This window comes from Portunus trituberculatus, chromosome 20 (assembly GCF_017591435.1).
Source record: "Portunus trituberculatus isolate SZX2019 chromosome 20, ASM1759143v1, whole genome shotgun sequence".
NCBI lineage: Eukaryota > Metazoa > Arthropoda > Malacostraca > Decapoda > Portunidae > Portunus > Portunus trituberculatus.
In genome coordinates, this window is record NC_059274.1 from 17,372,724 (window position 1) to 17,394,262 (window position 21,539).

The following is a 21,539-nucleotide window of genomic DNA, read 5'->3' on the forward strand; positions in this document are numbered from 1 at the left end:
CTCTCTCTCTCTCTCTCTCTCTCTCTCTCTCTCTCTCTCTCTCTCTCTCTCTCTCTCTCTCACTGAGTTCTTCCATTGTCAACAGAGATGCCAGTTGGGAGTTGGAGCCAAATGCCTTCAATGAGTTGCTGGAGCGACCAATTCACTGTGATGCTGCCAAGTGTGCCTGTCCTAATGGCCGGAGTGCGGATGTGGATGGAACGTGAGTGGGTTTGTGTGGTTCAGTACAGTAACTCTTCATTTAGGTTTGCTAATGTTGTTCTGTAGTCCAAAGACAGTAATCTGACATCCACTGTTGAACAGAATGTGAAAACTTTGCTTCATGTAGTTTTGTGGGTGCATGGCTGTCTAATGTAAAGTTTTATGGGTGCAAGTCTTGCAGTTTGAGCCAGTGCTAACTGCTACACTTGTCACCAACCACCACTTCTCCCACACAGGAATACTGATGTGTGCTAGATGGCTGTCACCTTGCAGTGTTGACTTGTTACTATTATCTGTGTCTGCTTGTAAGCTAGTAAAGTAGAAAATAATGAAAACAAGATTTTAGTTAAAATGAGATAAGATTTAATCGTACTTCACCCACACTGCTTTGCATGACCTGACCTTAACCCTTTTATTGGCAGTTTTAAAGGACAGTCAGTGCATTGATTTCTTAGTGACACTTTTCCAGCAATTCTCGTCATAACAGTGGATGGAGTATCTTGTCCTGCCACACACGCACATGCGCGCACACACACACACACACACACACACACACACACACACACACACACACACACACACACACACACACACCGGATGAAGTTTCAGGCAGAATACTGAAAGAATGTAGGGAAGAACTAGCAAGTCCTATATACATCATAAAATGCTCAATAGAAAATGGAACAGTGCCAGTGGAGTGGAAAAGAGCTGAGGTGGTTCCCATATATAAGAGCGAAAGGAAGGAAGAACCTTTAAATTACAGACTGGTATCATTAGCTAGTGTAATATGCAAGATGTGTGAAAAAGTAATAAAGAAGAATTGGATTGAGTTTCTTGAAGACAAATTATTATCAAATAGCCAATTTGGTTTTAGAAAAGGTTGGTCATGTGTAACAAATTTATTGAGTTTCTACTCTAGAATAGTTGATAAAGTACAAGAGAGAGAGGGATGGATTGACTGTATTTATTTAGATTTAAAAAAGGCGTTTGATAAAGTGCCACATGAAAGATTACTATCGAAGTTAGAGGAGAAGCATGGCTTAAAAGGAAGCACATTGAGATGGATGAAGAATTACTTAAGGGGGAGAGAAATGAGGACGATAGTTAAAGATATGAAGTCCAAGTGGAGAACAGTAGACAGCGGAGTGCCACAGGGGTCAGTATTGGCGCCAATACTTTTTCTCGTATATATAAACGACATGCCAGAGGGAGTGAACAGCTACATAAATCTGTTTGTGGACAATGCGAAACTGTGCAGAGTCATTAAACAAAAGAGGATTGTGAAATACTACAGGAAGACTTAAACAAGATCTGGAAATGGAGTATAAAATGGGAGGTGGAATTCAATGTGGACAAAAGCCATGTCATGGAAATGGGAAAAAGTGAAAGACGACCAGTGGGAATCTATAAGATGGGAGATGGAGTAAAACTAGAAAAAGTAAAAAAGGAAAAGGACTTGGAAGTGACAATGGAAGAAAACAATCAACCGGTAAGCCATATTGATAGAATTTTCAGAGAGACGTATAATTTGCTAAGGAATATTGGATTAGCATTTCACTATATGGACAAAGAAATGATGAAGAAATTGATAAGTACTAAAATAAGACCTAGATTGGAATATGCAGGAGTTGTGTGGACCCCCCATAAAAAGAAACACATAAGGAAATAGCAGAGACTGCAAAAATTGGCTACAAGAATGGTTCCAGAATTTAAAGGGATCACATATGAGGAGAGACTAAAAGCTATGGATCTACCAACCCTGGAACACAGAAGATAGAGAGGGGATCTGATACACGTTTATTAATTGATTAACGGAATGGATCAAGTGGATAATGAGAAACTAATCCTGAGAGAAGAATATGACATTAGAAGCACAAGATCGCATAGTAAGAAAATGAGGAAGGGAAGGTGTCTGAGAGATGTTAAAAAATTTAGTTTCCCGCAAAGATGTATTGAGACTTGGAACAGTTTGAGTGAGGAAATGGTGTCAGCAAAGAGTGTACATAGTTTTAAAGAAAAATTGGATAAGTGTAGATATGGAGACGGGGCCACACAAGCATAAAGCCCAGGCCCTGTAAAACTACAACTAGGTAAATACACACACACACACACACACACACACACACACACACACACACACACACACACACACACACACACACACACACACACACACACACACACACACACACATATATACCTTCCTTTTCCCTACAGGTGGTGGGAGGTGTTACTGTGCAGCCTGTGTGGCTCTACAGGTGTTCATGTGAGGTGTGGTGGCCTGCCCTTCACTGCTAAGTCCTGGAGCTGCAGTGAGTGTCTCTCAACCACCGGTGCCGTCAGTGACACCCCGTCTGACACACCTGCCAGGTCCACCCGCCACTGCACCCGTCGTGCTAGAGAGGCTGGTGAGGAGGAAGTAGGTGGTGATGATGGCAGTGTGTCTCCAAAGAGAATAAAGCTTGAAAAGAGTAAGGTAAGGGAGATGCTGTTTTGGCTTATCATTGCTCATTACACAGATCATCACAAGAACTCCACAATTGCATTGCTTGACGTTGTAATCGTTGGTACATAACGACTGTCTTGGTCTGATCAGCAACATGGTGATATTTTGCCATGAGTGTTCTCCCAGAGACTCAATTCTTAGGCATTCCTTATTCCCTTTCATAGGAAGCATACAAACATGAAAAATATGACTTATTTCATTTTGATGGCACCACTGACTTATTATCTATCTAAAGCTTTAATTTTCTGTTATATCCTTGGTGGCAATTCCACACAGTGTAACTCATGGCTTGTTCCTTCTTCACTGTCTCTTTGTCTATATTATGCGTAGAGAAATTCCTTGAGATAATGTTTCCTATGCCCTCTTTAGCCTTGATCTTTAGTAGAAAGTTTATTGCCCTGATACAGTCCCTCCTATCACTTCAGTAATTGCTTCTGTGCTCTATCCTTGCCTAGTCAGATTTGTCTACCGCTTCCTATCTTGTCTTTCCTGCTGAAATTCACCAGTATTCATTTGTTTGTAAGAAAGTTGACCACTCTAATCCTTCAATTTGGAGTGAGTGCAAATCAGAGAGAGAGAGAGAGAGAGAGAGAGAGAGAGAGAGAGAGAGAGAGAGAGAGAGAGAGAGAGACAGAGTCAATGTGAGTGAGTGAAGTTCTTGAGAGACAAAATATGAGAGTAAAAAAAAAGCTGAGGATTGAATGATAGAATGATTGTGACTAACTGAGAATGAGAAAGAAATTATTCATGACAGAGAGGATGAAGAGTAATTGCTTTAGATGCTTGGACAGATGAGGGAAGCGGTCGTGACAGGAAGGAAGGTTTAAATTAAACAAGATGAAAGGGAAAGAGAGAAGAAAGTAATGGGGACTTTCCTCTCCCTTTCTCTCTCTCATCTTGTATCAAACCTGCCTGCCTGTCACCCCTTCTCATCTGTCAAAGCATTTACTCTCTATCCTCTGTCGTGAATTATTTTCTCACTCTTAATCAGTCATGATCATTCTATCTATCCTCCAGTGATCCTGGATAGGAAGACAGGAAGCATCATATATGTAAATGATAAATGATAATATTAATGATTATAATGATAATAACTGATAATGATAATGATTGGAGGAAAAATGGAATTGATACACACTGTCCCTTAGCTTTGCATGGGACAATTGGCAAAGGCGAGGCTCCTCCACCCTCAAAGGGGAGATATATAGACTCCTACATTAAAGTAATTGCAAAAAAGTATTCTTATTTTTTTGTTTTATTGCTTTATTCTTGTGTTTATTTTATTTATGAAATTTGTTCTATTACCTTAGGCAATAACTTTATTTAGATACAATGTTTCATGGTTTTTAGGGAGAACACACATAAAGGTCTTGAAACGCATTCTTATTTTTTCCTGTTCAATCTTAAGTTCGCTCTACAACCATTCGCTCTGCAGTTGCATTTTCAGGAACATAACCCAATCATATATAAAAGGTGACCAGGATGTTGGCTACTGTCTTGGCTCTACGGAAGGCCATCATCTCACTGAATCCAGTTATTGTGTGAAGTGTTTATTTACCTACCTAGTTGTATTTACCTAGTTGCAGTTTTACAGGGCCTGGGCTTTATGCTCGTGTGGCCCCGTCTCCATATCTACACTTATCCAATCATACTTTAAAAGTATGCACACTCGTTTCAGACACTACTTCTTCATCTAAACTGTTCCACGTCTCAATACATCTCTGCGGGAAACTATATTTTTTAATATCTCTCAGACATCTTCCTTTTCTCAGCTTTTTACTATGCGATCTTGTGCTTCGGATGTCATATTCTTCTCTCAGGATCAGTTTCTCATTATCCACTTGGTCCATTCCGTTGATCAATTTATAAACTTGTATCAGGTCTCCTCTCTCCCTTCTTCGTTCCAGGGTTGGTAGATCCATAGCCTTTAGTCTCTCCTCATATGTCATCCTTTCAAATTCTGGAACCATTCTTGTAGCTATTTTTTGTAGCCTCTCCAATTTCCTTATGTGTTACTTTTTATGAGGGGTCCACACTACTCCTGCATATTCCAATCTGGGTCTTATTATAGTACTTATCAATTTCTTCATCATTTCTTTGTCCATGTAGTGAAATGCTACTCCAATATTCCTTAGCAAATTATATGTTTCTCTAAAAATTCTATCAATATGGCTTACTGGTTGATTGTTTTCTTCCATCGTCACTCCTAAGTCCTTTTCCTTTTTGACTTTCTCCAGTTCTACTCTATCTCCCATCTTATAGATTCCCACAGGTCGTCTTTCACTCTTTCCCATTTCCATGACATGGCTTTTGTTCACATTGAATTCCATTTCCCACTTCTTACTCCATTTCCAGATCTTATTTAGGTCTGCTTGCAGTATTTCACAATCCTCCTTTTGCTTTATAACTCTGCACACTCTTTCTATCTATCTATCTAGAACCCTGTGTGTGTGTGTGTGTGTGTGTGTGTGTGTGTGTGTGTGTGTGTGTGTGTGTGTGTGTGTGTATTTACCTAATTGTATTTACCTAATTGTAACATACGGGAAAAGAGCTATGCTCGTGTTGTCCCGTCTCCATATCTATTAATGTCCAGCTTTTTCTTAAAATCATGAATATTCCTTGCTGACCACTTCCACGCCTAAACTATTCCATGCTTCCACCCTTCTATGAGGGAAGCTATATTTTTCACATCTCTCCTATAAGTGGCCATTTTAGTTTTTTCCCATGCCCTCTCGACATTCTTCCATTCCACATACACAGATCTTCCCTATCCATTTTTTCCATGCCAATCATCACTCTGTATATTGCTATCAGGTCTCCCTTTCTTCTGTTTTCCAGGGTTGGAAGTTGCATTCTTTTCAGTCTGTCTTCATAAGTCAAATCTCTTAAGTCAGGCACCATTTTCGTTGCAGCCCTCTGTACTTTCTCTAGTTTCCTTATGTGTTTCTTTAAGTTCGAGCCCACTGTATTGTTGCATATTCAAGCCTCGGTCTTATCATTGCAGTAATTATTTTCTTCATCATTTCTTCATCTAGATATACGAACGCCACTCTTATGTTCCTCAATAAGTTCAATACTTCTCCAATTATTTTGTTTATATGTCTCTCTGGCGATAGGTCATTGGTAATTGTCACCCCAAGGTCTTTTTCTTCATGACTGGTTTTTATGTCTTCATTTCCTATCTTGTACATACTCCTGATTCTTCTTTCACTCTTGCCAAACTCTATTTTCTTGCATTTTGTCGTGTTGAACTCCATTTGCCATGTACAGCTCCATTTCCATATTCTGTCCAAGTCTTCCTGGAGTAGTTCGCAATCTTTGTCACATCTCACTTTTCTTAACAATTTTGCATCGCCTGCAAATAGGCTCACATAACTGGACACCCCATCCACCATGTCATTTATGTAGACTGCGAACATTACTGGTGCCAACACTGATCCCTGTGGAACTCCACTCTCCACCAATCCCCATTCTGATGGTCTGTCCTTAATTATTGTTCTCATTTCTCTTCCTACCAAAAGTCTTCCATCCATTTTAGTAAACTGCCATGCACTCCTCCTACCATTTCAAGTTTCCAGATCAGTCTCTGGTGTGGTACCTTATCAAAGGCCTTTTTAAATCCAGATATATTCCATCAGCCCAACCATCTCTTTCCTGTATTACATCTATCACCCTCGAATAGTAACATATCAGGTTTGTCGTGCATGAACGCCCTTTCCTAAAACCAAATTGACACTCACAAAGTATGTCATTTTTCTCCAAAAAGTCTGTCCATCTAGTCTTCACCACCCTCTCACACATCTTAGCTACCACACTTGTAAGTGACACTGGTCTATAGTTCAATGGGTCTCTCTTGTTACCTGATTTATAGATTGGGACAATGTTAGCTCTTTTCCAGTCTTGGGGGTGTGTGTGTGTGTGTGTGTTTACCTAGTTGTACCTAGTTGTAGTTTTACAGGGCCTGGGCTTTATGCTCGTGTGGCCCCGTCTCCATATCTACACTTATCCAATCTTACTTTAAAAGTGTGCACACTCGTTGCAGACACTACTTCTTCATATAAACTGTTCCATGTCTCAATACATCTCTGCGGGAAACTATATTTTTTAATATCTTGGACATCTTCCTTTTCTCAGCTTGTTACTATGCGATCTTGTGCTTTTGATGTCATATTCTTCTCTCAGGATCAGTTTCTCATTATCCACTTGGTCCATTCCGTTGATCAATTTATAAACTTGTATCAGGTCTCCTCTCTCCCTTCTTTGTTCCAGGGTTGGGAGATCCATAGCCTTTAGTCTCTCTTCATATGTCATCCCTTCAAATTCTGGAACCATTCTTGTAGCTATTCTTTGTAGCCTCTCCAATTTCCTTATGTGTTTCTTTTTATGAGGGGTCCACACTACACCTGCATATTCCAATCTGGGTCTTATTATAGTACTTATCAATTTCTTCATCATTTCTTTGTCCATGTAGTGAAATGCTACTCCAATATTCCTTAGCAAATTATATGTTTCTCTAAAAGTTCTATCAATATGGCTTACCGGTTGATTGTTTTCTTCCATCGTCACTCTAAGTCCTTTTCCTTTTTTACTTTCTCCAGTTCTACTCCATCTCCCATCTAATAGATTCCCACGGGTCATCTTTTACTTTCCCATTTCCATGACATGGCTTTTGTTCACATTGAATTTAATTTCCCACTTTTTACTCTATTCCCAGATCTTATTTAGGTCTTCTTGCAGTATTTCACAATCCTCTTTTTGCTTTATAACTCATCTGCAAACAGATTTATGTAGCTGTTCACTCCTGGCATGTCGTTAATATAAATGAGGAAAAGTATTTGTGCCAATATTGACCCCTGTGGCACTCCGCTTTCTACTGCTCTCCACTTGGACTTCATATCTTTAACTACCATCCTTATTTCTCTCCCCATCAAATAATTTTCTATCCATCTCAATGTGCTTCCTTTTAAGCCACCCTTCTCCTCTAACTTCCTTAGTAATCTTGCATGTGACACTTTGTCGAATGCCTGTGTGTGTGTGTGTGTGTGTGTGTGTGTGTGTGTGTGTGTGTGTGTGTGTGTGTGTGTGTGTGTGTGTGTGTGTTTCCATGCACGCGCACGTGCGTGTTCCTGTTTCCTGTTGGTACTGTTGTGTGAAGAACATTCCTGTGTTGTCTGGTTGTCCGTTGTATTTATAGCTGCATATAGTAGTTCTTTCCACTTTTATGCCAGAGTGCAGTGTCTTGTGGGTCGGGTGTGTGTTTGGACGTTTGTGTATGTTGCATCCTCATTAAGTTGACGTTTGTTATAGTTCTATCTCTGTTGGTGTTGAATTGGGTGGCAGCCTTTTGATTTTTAGTGGCTGGTGGCCAGTGGATGTCTGGATTCGTTGTATTTGTGCCCCACGCTAGGCTACACAAGAGGCAGCCTAGAGATAAGCTGAGTCAAAGTAGTGGCAGCTATGAGGGACATGGTACCTGGTCATGACATGCTGTGTATATAGTGACCACAAAAGTGTTGTCAGTGGCTCTCAAAACATTGCTTGTGGTACACTGGAAATACAAAAATATTACTGTCTTGACTTGTTGCTGATGTTGTGTTGGATGGCATGGAAGACTTCTTGAGATGACATGATGTCCAGTCAGTTCATTTTGAAAGGCCAGATAAGGAGTATTGTAACACCATTCTCCCCATGATATTTCCATAATTTTTCCGTCATTGGTTTTATTTGCATTTTTGTTGAGGAAAATTGCACATATTGGCTTGAAGGGCACAAAGTATGTCCTTATGAAAAGATGTACCCCTTAGAATAGAAGGGAGCTAACACAGTGCTAATACTCAAAGGAGACAAGAAGAGAAAGCCACTAAATTACTTTTCAGTAAAGTAAAGGTGTAAAGGAACTGGGAAGAAGTGATACATAAAATGATATATAAAGTAACTTTATAGTACATGTATATCTTGTATGATATCCTACCATAGCTCTCTCTCTCTCTCTCTCTCTCTCTCTCTCTCTCTCTCTCTCTCTCTCTCTCTCTCTCTCTCTCTCTCTCTCTCTCTCTCTCTCTCTCTCTCTCTCTCTCTCTCTCTCTCTCTCTCTCTCTCTCTCTCTCTCTCTCTCTCTCTCTCTCTCTCTCTCTCTCTCTCTCTCTCTCTCTCTCTCTCTCTCTCTCTCTCTCTCTCTCTCTCTCTCTCTCTCTCTCTCTCTCTCTCTCTCTCTCTCTCTCTCTCTCTCTCAAGTATGCCCTGATTTATGAATTTAGGATTGATTTGTAAATTTTGAGTTTTAATTAAAATGTATAAGTAATCCATATTTACAGATGTTTGCCTTGTGGTAAATTCCTTTTAAGAAATTCAACTTGTTTATAAATTGCTATTGACTTGTGATTACTTTCCTAAGGACATTGATGAGAGTATGTATGAGGTATGCAGTGTGATGGCGGATGTTATTGACGTATCTCATGCAGTAATGTTGTATATCAAGTCTCCATGCACTGGCATGCCATCAAAACAAGGGTGAAATTCTTGGCCTGCTAACTTGTTTCACTTTGTGCAAACTACACACTTCACTTTACTTTGTCTGAATAGGATCCTTTTGTTCAGTTTCTTATGAGGTAGAAGGGAATAGATTGTCCGTCTGTACAGTTTAAGCACTCAGTAGGAAGAAAGACTCCATATCTGAAAGTACTTGACAAAGTTTGGGATACTTATAGAATATATTGCCTTTTCCTTACCTCCTGCAGGAAGCAAGTCCCCTTGAAGCAGCAGTAAGAGATGGTGATTCCTCCAGTGTATCGCCAGACACAGTGTTATGGAAGCTGGAGGAGCTTGGAGAGGAGGTACCATTAGTCCTTCAACAACTGAAGGATAGGGTTCGACTTGCCCATGCCAGGATGAAGGAGTTGAGGCTAACAGAGAGAGAAGTCGTGAGGGCGGCTCAGCGAATCAGTGCCACTGCCGTCACACCAGGACAGCAGCCACTTGTTGACAGAAAGGCCTCTTCACCATTCTCCACCACATCACACACTCAGTCCACCTCACAGCCTCCCAAACTTAGCCTCTTTAAAAACCAAGTTCTCCATGAAAAAGGTCAGCTCACTCTAGTAGGGATGCACCACAACCCTGCTCCTGCTGCAGCTCCAGCTCCTTCCCCTGACACTGATCAAACTGACAAGCCTCCCTGTCAGACGTTTTCCCTTGACAAAGCACATTTGCTGGCACTGTGGCGCTGTGCTCTGCCAGTGGCACGCATCGAGGAGGTTTTGCTCATTTTGGAGACTGTTTTCAGTGAGCGAGAGGCTGAAGTAGCCAAGGCAGCCATCACTCGTGCCTCACGCCAGCGTCCGTCCCCACGCACCACACCGTCACGCAAACACACTCGTGCCACACGGTGCATTGCACCCACCACCAACACCACTCCTTGGAAAGCTTGGCCAACCACCCACTCCCCAGCAACACCACAGAGTACTTCAGGGAACCCCACAGTACTACAGAATAAATCACAGGATCCTGCAACACCACAGAGTTCCATGAAGCAGCCTATAGTACTGCAGAGTTCCTCACAGCAGGCTGCAACACTGCTGAGTCCCTCACAGCAGCATGCAACACTGCAGAGTCCCTCACAGCAGCCTGCAACTTTGCACAGTCCCTCACAGCAGCCTGCAACACTGCTCAGTCCCTCACAGCAGCCTGCAACACTGCTCAGTCCCTCACAGCAGCCTGCAACACTGCACAGTCCCTCACAGCAGCCTGCAATACTGCACAGTCCCTCACAGCAGCCTGCAACACTGCAGAATTCCTCACAGCAGCTTGCAATACTCTTGAGTCCCTCACAGCAGCCTGCAACACTGCAGAGTTCCTCACAGCAGCCTGCAACACTCCAGAGTCCCTTACAGTGGCCTGCAACACTGCATAGTTCTTCACAGAAGCCCCCAACACTGCAGAGTCCTTCACAGCAGCCTGCAACACCACCAAGTGCCTCACAGCAACCTACAACACCAAGTGCCTCACGACAATCTACAACACCATTAAGTGCCTCACAGCAATCTACAACACCATTAAGTGCCTCACAGCAACCTACAGCACTATCAAGTGCCTCACTGCAGGCAGCAACACCATCATGTGCAACACAACAGTCAGAAACACCTTGCTCACGAACATTTGGGACACAGTGCAGTGAGTCGCACCAATTTGTTACACCACACAGTGAGTCCAGTCATCCCCGCACACCACACAATGACGTGCTCCAACCCAACACTCAACAGGACAGCTCTCCATTATTCATCAGAATGAACCGTGGGTTGCATTGGTCGGACGCCATGCATAGTGAAACACAGAGGGAAGTGCAGGAGTCTTGTGTGACAGCCACATCCCACGTCACTTGTGTTGGAGTCTCTGAGGTGAGTACTGGTGCACTTGGGGTCAGTCATGGTGCTGGTTGGGTTGAGGTGATAGCCAAAGCTTGACATTTGTGATAAGGAAGCTGAGAAGTTTATGTGGTTGTTTTTCATTCTTCAAGTAGAGAGGTGAGGTTTCCTATTTTTTATGTAAAAGGGAGAACTATTAAGGACAAAAAAAATTAATATTAGAAAAAAAAGGCCCACTTGTATTGTAGTCTCCATAAAAGAATCAAAAGAATTAGTCAGAATTCAGGGACAAATGTCTTGACACCTCTCTCTTAAAAGAAGATAAGTCTTAGGAAGATAGAAATATAGAAGCAGGCAGAGAGTTCCAGAGTTTACCAGTGAAAGGTATGAATGATTGAGAATACTGGTTAACTCTTGTATTAGAAGATTGGACAGAATAGGGATGAGAGGAAGAAAGCCTTGTGCAGTGAGGCCGCAGGGGGAGCAAAGGCATGCAGTTAGCAAGATCAATAGAGCAGTTAGAATTAAAATATTGATAAAAGATAGAAAGGGATGCAACATTTCAGTGGTGAGAAACAGACTGAAGAAAGTCAGTCAGAAGAGCGGAATTGATGAGACAAAAAGCTTTTGATTCCATCCTATCTAATAAAGCTGTACGAGTGGGAACCCCCCCCCCCCTAACATGCAAAGAGTACGCCATACAAGGACAGATAAGGCCCTTGTACATAGTTAGCAGTTGGAGGGGTAAGAAAAACTGGTGGAGACATGATAGAATGCCTAACTTTGTAGAAGCTGTTTTAGCAAGTGATGAGATATGAAGTTTCCAGTTAAGATTATGAGTGAAGGACACAAGTGTCATTGAAGAAGAGGGATAGTTGTCTGAAAGGTTGTGTCGAGTTGATAGATGGAGGAATTGAGTTTTTAAGGCACTAAAAACTAAGTTTTCTCTGCCTCAATCAGAAATCTTAGAAAGATCAGAAGTCAGATGTTATGTGGCGTCCCTGCATGATCTGTTGACTTCTTGGAGGGTTGGATGTCTCTGAAAGGACGTGGAAAGATGTAGGGTGGTATCATCAGCGTAGGAGTGAATAGGGCAAGAAGTTTGGTTAAGAAGGTCATTAATGAATAATAGAAAAAGAGTGGGTGATAGGACAGAACCCTGAGGAACACCACTGTTAATTGATTTAGGAGAAGAACAGTGGCTGTCTACCATGGTTGCAATAGAACGGTCGGAAAGGAAACTTGAAATAAAGTTGTAGAGAGAAGGAGGGCAGTTTGGAAATCAAAGCTTTGTGCCAGACTCTATCAAAAGCTTTTGATATGTCTAATGCGACAGTAAAAGTTTCACCAAAATCTCTAAAAGAGGATGACCAAGACTCAGTAAGGAATGCCAGTAGAGAGACCTTGACGGAAGCCATACTGGCAATCAGATAGAAGATTGTGAAGTGACCTGTTCAAGAATCTTCCTATTGAGGATAGATTAAAAAACTTCAGACAAGCAAGAGAATAAAGCCATAGGACAGTCACTCTATTTTAGGAACAGGCTGAATGTAGGCAAACTTCCAGCAAGAAGGAAAGGTAGAAGTCAATAGGCATAGTTGAAAGGTGCAAGCATGGAAGCACAGTTTTTGAGAACAGCAGGAGGGACTGCATCAGGTCGATAAGCATAGAAAACATCATTACAAAGAATTTTGATTGAAGATATGAAATAGTCAGGAAAGAGGAGAGGGAGGGACAAGCCCAGAATCATCCAAGGTGGAGTTGTTAGCAAAGGTTTGAGAGAAGAGTTCAGCTTTAGAAACAGGTGCCATCAGGATGAAATAAAGGAGGGAAAGATGAAGAAGTAAGGTTACTGGAGATGTTTTTGGTCAGATGCCAGAAGTCACAAGGGGAGTTAGAGTTTGAAAGATTTTGACATTTTCTATTTATGAAGGAGTGTTTGGCAAGTTGAAGAACAGACTTGGCATAATTCCGGGCAGAAATATAAAGTGCATGAGATTCAGGAAATCGACGGCTCAAGTACTTTTTGTGGGCAACCTCTCTATCATGTATAGCATGAGAATAGGCTATGTTAAACCAAGGTTTAGTTTGAGAAAAAGAATGAGGAATGTACACCTCCATGCCAGACACTATCACTTCTGTTATGCATTCAGCACACAGAAAAGTCTCTGACATGGAAACAGTAATCATACCAGGAAAAATCAGCATAACACCACCTCAGGTCCCCCTCCAATTAGCAGAGGCAAAACGCCAGAGGCACCACGGCTTAGGGGGATCCTGGAGAGGGATTGGAGAAATAGGACAAAATACAGAAATTTAGAGAACCCAAACAGAGAAGATAGGGTGACAGTATAAGCAGAAGGATTAGTGGTAAGGAAGAGATCAAGGATGTTGAGCGTATCTCCAAGACGGTCAGGAATACGAGTAGGGTGTTGCACCAATTGCCGTTTGCCCTAGGTCATGGATGATAGCAAAGTTCACCAGGATGGTCAGTGAAGGGAGAGAAAAGCCAAAGGTGGTGGTGAACATTGAAATCTCCAAGGATGGAGATCTCCGTGAAAGGGTAAAGGGACAATGTGCTCCACTTTGGAAGTTAAATAGTCAAAGAATTTACTATAGTCAGAGGAGTTAGGAGAGAGAGAAACAGCACAGATAAATTTAGTTTGAGAGTGACAGTTGAGTCTAAGCCAGATAGTGGAAAATTCGGAAGATTCAAGAGAGTGGGCACGAGAGAAAGTTAAGTCGTAGCGCACATAGATGCAACATCCAGCTTTGGAAGGAAAGTGAGAATAGAGAAAGTAGGAGGGAACAGAAGGGGCTACTGTCAGTTGCCTCAGACAGCTGTGTTTCGGTAAGAAAAAGATGAGATTTATTAGAAGAGAGGTGTTGTTTCACAGATTGAAAATTAGGTCTAAGACTGCAAATGTTACAGAAGTTAATGTAGAAAAAGTTGAGGGAAGTGTCAAGACTTTTTGGGTCACTAATGAAAGGACAGTCCAACCTGGGGACATTGGTCCCATCTCCAGAAGGGGACTCTGAGGCTGGATTTGGAGTTGCCATTATTTAAATTGTTAATTGTAAGTGAAAAGTGTGTGATTGGTAAGTGCATGTAGTTTTGTGTGAAGAAGGAGAGTTGTCTCTAGAGGGCAAGCTGTGAATGCCCCCTTGAGTAGTGAGACACAAAAGGAAACGTTCAGCGAGATCACAACTAGCTTTAGTGAAAGGTTCAGCACCCCCTTCAACTAGTGCTATTAGACCTCGCTGGGAGTAAATTATCGTTTCAGTAGGTGTCTACTACCTCCTCCTTATTTTCGGAAGAAGGTAACATTATCTCTCAGTAATTCTATATTTCTGAAAATCAAGGAGGTAGAATATATGAATATATATATATATATATATATATATATATATATATATATATATATATATATATATATATATTTTTTTTTTTTTACATTACAAGGGCACCGCCAAGGGAAAACAAAGCGCTGCAAAAAAAAATCCGCTGGTTGCCAGGCCCTGTTAAGAAGAAAGTAGGAGAAAGAGAAAAACAAAAAATCTAAAAGGAGGGTCCAGTTAACGTAAGAGGTGTCTTGACACTCCTCTTTTGAAAGAGTTTAAGTCATAGGCAGGTGGAAATACAGACACAGGTAGAGAGTTCCAGAGTTTACCAGTGTAGGGAATGAAGGAGTGAAGATACTGGTTAACTCTTGCATTAGGAAGATGGACAGAATAAGGATGAGAAGAAGTAGAGAGTCTTGTGCAGCGAGGCCGCAGGAGGGGGGAAGGCATGCAGTTAGCAAGTTCAGAAGAGCAGACAGCATGAAAACAGCGGTAGAAGACAGATAAAGATGCAACATTGCGGCGGTGACTTAAAGAATCAAGACAGTCAGTTAGAGGAGAAGAGTTGATAAGACGAAAAGCTTTAGATTCCACCTTGTTTAGTAAAGCTGTGTGTGGATCCCCCCCAGACATGAGAGCCATACTCCATACACGGGCGGATAAGGCCCCTGTACAGAGCAAGCAGCTGGGAGGGAGAGAAAAATGGACGAAGACGCCACAGGACACCTAACTTCTTGGAAGCTGATTTAGCAAGAGTAGAGATGTGAAATTTCCAGTTTAGATTTTTAGTGAAGGATAGACCGAGTGTGTTTAATGTAGAGGAGAGGGGAAGTTGAGTGTTATTGAAGAAGAGAGGATAGTTGTGTGGAAGGTTATGTCGAGTAGATAGTTGTAGAAATTGGGTTTTTGAGGCATTGAACAAAACCAGGTGTATATATATATATATATATATATATATATATATATATATATATATATATATATATATATATATATATATATACAGGCAATCCCCGCTTAACAAAGGGGTTATGTTCCTAAAAAACACTTCGTTAAGCGAACCGATTATAACAAGTTTAACCCCTGATTTGAACTTCTATTGAGAGTAAGCAAAGGGAGAGTGCATCATAATATAGTAAAAGGTTTAATGAAAGTAAAAATTATATTTTTAAAGTTGAATATTTAGGTAGTTTAATTTAAGTCATTATAATGTACACTAATGTATGTATGTACGTAACTTTATAATGTTGATGATCTTAACTTTATGAAGGGAGGGAGAATGAAATGGGAAAGACACTAACCGGCAACCTGTGGAATGTAAACAAAGTGCGCATCATGGTACCGCATACAAAACTTATGTACCACATTTCCACAAGGTTTTCCATTTTATCCATTGTAGAGTCACGAGTTCAGGTGGTTCTTTTAGCTTGCAAGGAAGATGCGATCTCACCAGCCTTCTTAATAGAGTCTGCTGACTTGAAAATAGTAGACAGTAGATGGAGTCAAGATGGTGGCGAGCAATGTTATTAGTTTTCTGCCCTCTCTCGTGTCTGTGAATAATATCCAGCTTCACTTCGAGAGTAAGAGACTTCCTGGTCTTCTTAGGAACGCTAGGCCACATTGCAGGGCGTTTTGGTGGTAAGTTGAGCTAGGAAAGACGAGCTGCTGCTGACGCTGTTATGTTTTGAGTGGGGAGTGAGTGATGTGCGTGTTGTCCACGAGAGGTTTGATCTTGATCTTTATTCTAAAGGTGTCTCAGGATTTCTCCTGAGGCAGGTCTTAGTACCAGCAGCTCCTGGTGTACTCAAAAGCCTGTCAGCTTGCTTGATACGGTGGGGCTTTCAAATTTTGAAAAAAATTACCTGGATAAAACTTCGTTAAAGCGAGTTTTCTGTTCGTTAAACGAGCAGATGGTAGTAAAATGAAACCTTCGTTGTAGTGAAGTTTCGTTGTGTGAACCTTCGTTAAACAGGTGTTTCCTGTATATATATATATATATATATATATATATATATATATATATATATATATATATATATATATATGCAGGCAAGTCCCACTTAATGAATGGGTTACGTTTCTAAAAAGCTGTTCTTTAACCCGTACAGCGTCAGAGACGTACGAGATACGTCGGCTACTCTGAGCGAACCGGGCGTCAGAGATGTATGAGATACATCAGCGAGCTTCTTCGTGTTTTCAGAGGTATTGCGTCCTCAAAACCTACCATTATACTGCCATCATGCACTGTAGACATTGCTCATGCTGCCTCCTCGTCCCTGCTAACATGAATGCTTCCTGTATTTATTTATTACAATTCTGAACTTTAGCTGTTTCTGCTGCCTTCAGCTTGGTGTAGCGGGAAACTGACGCCTCAACTCCGCTAATATGAACAAAGCGTAATTTCCATTACTTACTCTTACCATTTCAGTTGTTTTTGGTAACTGTTATATTGTGGTAGTGAAAATCTTGTATGACATAAATAAGAATTTTCCATTTGCTTTGTTATAAGGAAAAACAAGTACACTTAACCCTTGGCTATCGCGCCCAATTGGGGCTGAAATAGCTGCGCTATAGCCAAAAACGCAATAGCCAAATTGATCTTGGCGGGAAGGCGGTTTTGGCCAATGAGTGCTCAGATATCCCGTGACGTCATGGCTGGGCGTGCAATAGCAGGCATCTGAGGTCGCAATGATGAAATTTTAGCTGCTTTTCATGGGTGTGTAATAGCAATAAAACGCGATAGCGGAAGTCGCGATAGCCGAGGGTTGACTGTACATATTACTCGGAAAATATTTGCACTGTGAAAGGCAACGCTCCCTCACGATATCTCGTGTCTATTTTTATCCACAAGCACTCCCAAACAGCAAAACATGACATGTTGTTTTTCTTTCAACTCAGGAACGATATTATGCATGTGTCCAACTCGGGGATCGACTGGTGAGAAACGAGGAAGCGAATAAACTAATCACATAAGGCTTAGCGCAAAATATCTCGCACCAATTGATACCACTTCCAGTCATTTCTGGGAGGAATGACTGTCATTTTCATTTGTTTCACATCATTTAAGACGTTTAGCAAAAAAAAAAAAAAAATCCATGATGTGGCCAGCACTGGCGAAATCACAAAGTCTCAGATCTGCTGACGCTGTACAAGTTAAGGAAATTTTTGTTAAGCGAAGCAATTATAACAAGTTTGACGTTAAATGAAAATAAAAATTATGAAGTTAAACATTTAAGCAGTTTAAGTTAAGACTAAGTCATTATAATGTACACTAATGTATGTATGTAAGTAACTTTATAATGTTGTTGATCTTAGATTTATGAAGGGAGGGAGAGTGGAGCGGGAAAAATGCTAGCTGGCAACCTGTGGAATGTAAACAAAGGGCACATCATTGTAGTGCATAAAAAATTTGTGTACCGCATTTCCACATGGCTTTCCATTTTATACATTGTAGAGTCACGAGTTCAGGTGGTTCTTTTAGCTTGCAAGGAAGATACAGTCTCACCAGCCTTCTTAATAGAGTCTGCTGACTTGAAAATAGTAGAAACAGTAGATGGAGTCAAGCCATGGTAGCGAGCAATGCTATTAGTTTTTTCACCTCTTGTGTCTGTGAATAACATCCAGCTTCACTTCGAGAATAAAAGACTTCCTTTTCTTCTTAGCAACACTAGGCGACATTGCAGGACTGGTTGCAGGGCATTTTGGTGGCATGTTGAGTGTGAGATGATGAGCTGGTGATGAACCCTTCTTTTGTTTTTAACTAAGAGCTGGGACGGGTAGGGAAGTGAGTGGTGTGTGTTTTGTCCATGAGAGGTGCTGGTTTATTCAAAAGCCTGTCTGCTTGCGTGATACAGCGGGGCTTTCAAACTTGGATAAAATTGCCTGGATAAAATTTCATTACAGCAAGTTTGGTGTTTGTTATATGAGCAGATGGTAGTAATAGGAAACGTTCATTGTAGTGAAATTTCGTTAAGCAGGGGTTGCCTGTATGTGTATATATATATATATATATATATATATATATATATATATATATATATATATATATATATATATATATATATATATATAGGTAACCCCCGCTTAACGAAGCTTCACAATGAAATTTCGCTACAACGAAGATTGTAGCGAATAACAGCATAAGCAACAGCTCTGTCTTCCCTCGCTCAACTTACCACCAAAACGCCCTGCAATGTGGCCTAGCATTCCTAAAAAGACCAGGAAGTCTCTTACTCTCTAAGTGAAGCTGGATATTATTCACAGACACGAGAGAGGCGAGAAAACTATAGCATTGCTCACCACCATCTTGTTTCCATTTACTGTCTACTATTTTCATTTCAGCAGACTCTATTAAGAAGGCTGGTGAGACTGTATCTTCCTTGCAAGCTAAAAAGAACCACCTGAACTCATGACTCTACAATGGATAAAATGGAAAGCCTTGTGGAAATGTGGTACATAGTTTTGTATGTGATACAATGATGCCCTTTATTTACATTCCACAGGTTGCTGGTTAGTGTCTTTCCCATTTCACTCTCCCTCCCTTCGTAAATTTAAGATCATCAGCACTATAAAGTTACATACATACATACATTAGTGTACATTATAATGACTTAAATTAAGCTGCCTAAATGTTTAACTTCATAATTTTTACTTTCATTAAACTTTTCACTATACTATGATGAACTCTCGCTTTGTTTACTCTCAATGGAAGTTCAATTCAGCTTAACAAAGTGTTTTTTAGGAACGTGACCCCTTCGTTAAGCGGGGGTTGCCTGTATATAAATAGAACACACACGGTAGTTAAAGATATGAAGTCCAAGTGGAGAACAATAGAAAGCGGAGTGCCACAAAGGTCAGTATTGGCACCAATACTTTTCCTCATTTATATTAACGACATGCCAGGAGTAGTGAACAGCTACATAAATCTGTTTGCAGATTATACGAAACTGTGCAGAGTTATAAAGCAAAAAGAGGATTGTTAAATACTGCAAGAAGACCTAAATAAGATCTGGGAATGGAGCAAAAAGTGGGAAATGGAATTCAATGTGAACAAAAGCCATGTCATGGAAATGGGAAAGAGTGAAAGACGACCTGTGGGAATCTATAAGAGGGAGATGGAGGAGAACTGGAGAAAATAAAAAAGGAAAAGGACTTAGGAGTGACGATGGAAGAAAACAATCAACCAGTAAGCCATATTGATAGAATTTTTAGAGAAACATATAATTTGCTAAGGAATATTGGAGTAGCATTTCACTACATGGACAAAGAAATGATGAAATTGATAAGTACTATAATAAGACCCAGATTGGAATATGCAGGAATAGTGTGGACCCCTCATAAAAAGAAACACATAAGGAAATTGGAGAGACTACAAAAAATGGCTACAAGAATGGTTCCAGAATTTGAAAGGATGACATATGAGGAGAGACTAAAGGCTATGGATCTACCAACCCTGGAACAAAGAAGGGAGAGAGGAGACGTGATACAAGTTTTTAAATTGATCAACGGAATGGACCAAGTGGATAATGAGAAACTGATCCTGAGAGAAGAATATGACATTCGAAGCACAAGATCGCATAGTAAAAAGCTGAGAAAAGGAAGATGTCTGAGAGATGTTAAAATATATAGTTTCCCGCAAAGATGTATTGAGACGTGGAACAGTTTAACCCGCTAAGACCGATGGCCGCAAAATTCGCACCCTCCCATTACCGCAATTATCATAAAAAAATCAACTCTTATAAATTACTCTGGAAAAAAATCTCCTGTTAGTAGACATGACAATGCATCATCCTACAAGTTTTTATTGCTCTACTCACTATGGTTGTCTCAGAATAATAACTGATAATTGGAAAGATTGTGGTAGCGGCAACTCGGGGGAGGTGCTTTTATGTGTATTCTTACATAATGTAAGGCACTTCATGTTTTTATGTGTTTTCACATGTTTTTCGTGTTTTCACTCATATTGGCTGATTATAGTTACGTATGTTTTTATCAAGCGTGGGTGATGATGATGTCACAATAGCAGGGTCGGGATCTACCTCCAACCTGTGCACTTTCCGTCTTGTCCCGCCTTGTCTATCACTTTTATCACTAAACTTTAGCTTCCTCTTAGCACCAGTAGCCATAGTTGTAAATAATAGTTCCTTAAATAAGTAAATACGTAAATACGTAAATAATTATCACCGCGACACGACGCTCATGCACCTCACAGAAATTTGCGGGAGACTAGCTGGCTAGAGCCTAAAATTAGCAAGGTGGTCAAGCCCACCATCTATCTCTCTCTTACTTTCCTTCATTCTCTTCCCACCCACTTTCTCTTCAGCTAGCTACCTCCTCTCTTCACCCCTTTAAAAGAAAAAAAAAAAAAAAAAAAGCTGGCTAGAGCGGTGTGCTTCCTGGGAGCCGACAGTACTACCATAGGCCTACGTCATGACCAAATATAGCAGCGCTACCAATGCTAGCGCGGTTTTTATTAGTGCTCAAAGTAGCTGCCCCATTTAAGGACTCTCGGAAGTGTGCAATGCAGCCCTATTTAAGGCCTGTCGGACTTTACGGGTTAAATGAAGAAGTAGTGTCTGCAACGAGTGTGCATACTTTTAAAGTAAGATTGGATAAGTGTAGATATGGAGACGGGGCCACACGAACATAAAGCCCAGGCCCTGTAAAACTACAACTAGATAAATACACACAAGAGACGCGGTCGAGGAAGGACGCACTACCGTCGCTCCCGAGAATCAGCTGATCTTCACTACCTTAGTTTGGGTTTGCAGTGGCCTGGGCGATTAGTGTGGACTTTTTTTTTTTTTTTTTTCATGAATACAGTGTTACAAAATCATGAGTGAGAAAGAGATTCCACCTAAATGCAGGTATGAGACACGGAAAAGAATGAAAGCTGATGATGACTATGTTGGTGAGGGAGAAAGAGCATTCGAAGGCTTCGATACGGCACATACTTCACTATTTGATAGAGTGTTGACTATCGAACGTAAATTAGATAAATTGATAAAGGAGAGTATGGGAATGAAAGAGAATGAAGAACAGGATAAAGAGCTCCAGAAATTGAAAGAAAGGATAAAAAGAGTGGAAGAAAACGAAACTAGGCTAAGAACTGAAAATGAAGATTTAAAAGT

The 21,539-nt window shown here is 40.8% G+C and overlaps 1 protein-coding gene across 4 annotated transcripts in view; it reads left to right on the top strand.

Moving 5' to 3' along the window:
- The window catches only part of LOC123506595 (proline-rich protein 36-like), a 49,686-nt gene that overhangs the window by 11,527 nt on the left and 16,620 nt on the right, over positions 1-21,539 (top strand). For all 4 annotated transcript variants that reach the window (XM_045258831.1, XM_045258832.1, XM_045258834.1 and 1 more), the window contains 3 exons: positions 86-202; positions 2,419-2,677; positions 9,445-11,100. In XM_045258831.1, the coding sequence (XP_045114766.1) occupies positions 86-202; positions 2,419-2,677; positions 9,445-11,100 (2,032 nt within the window). The remainder of the gene's footprint in view (positions 1-85; positions 203-2,418; positions 2,678-9,444; positions 11,101-21,539) is intronic.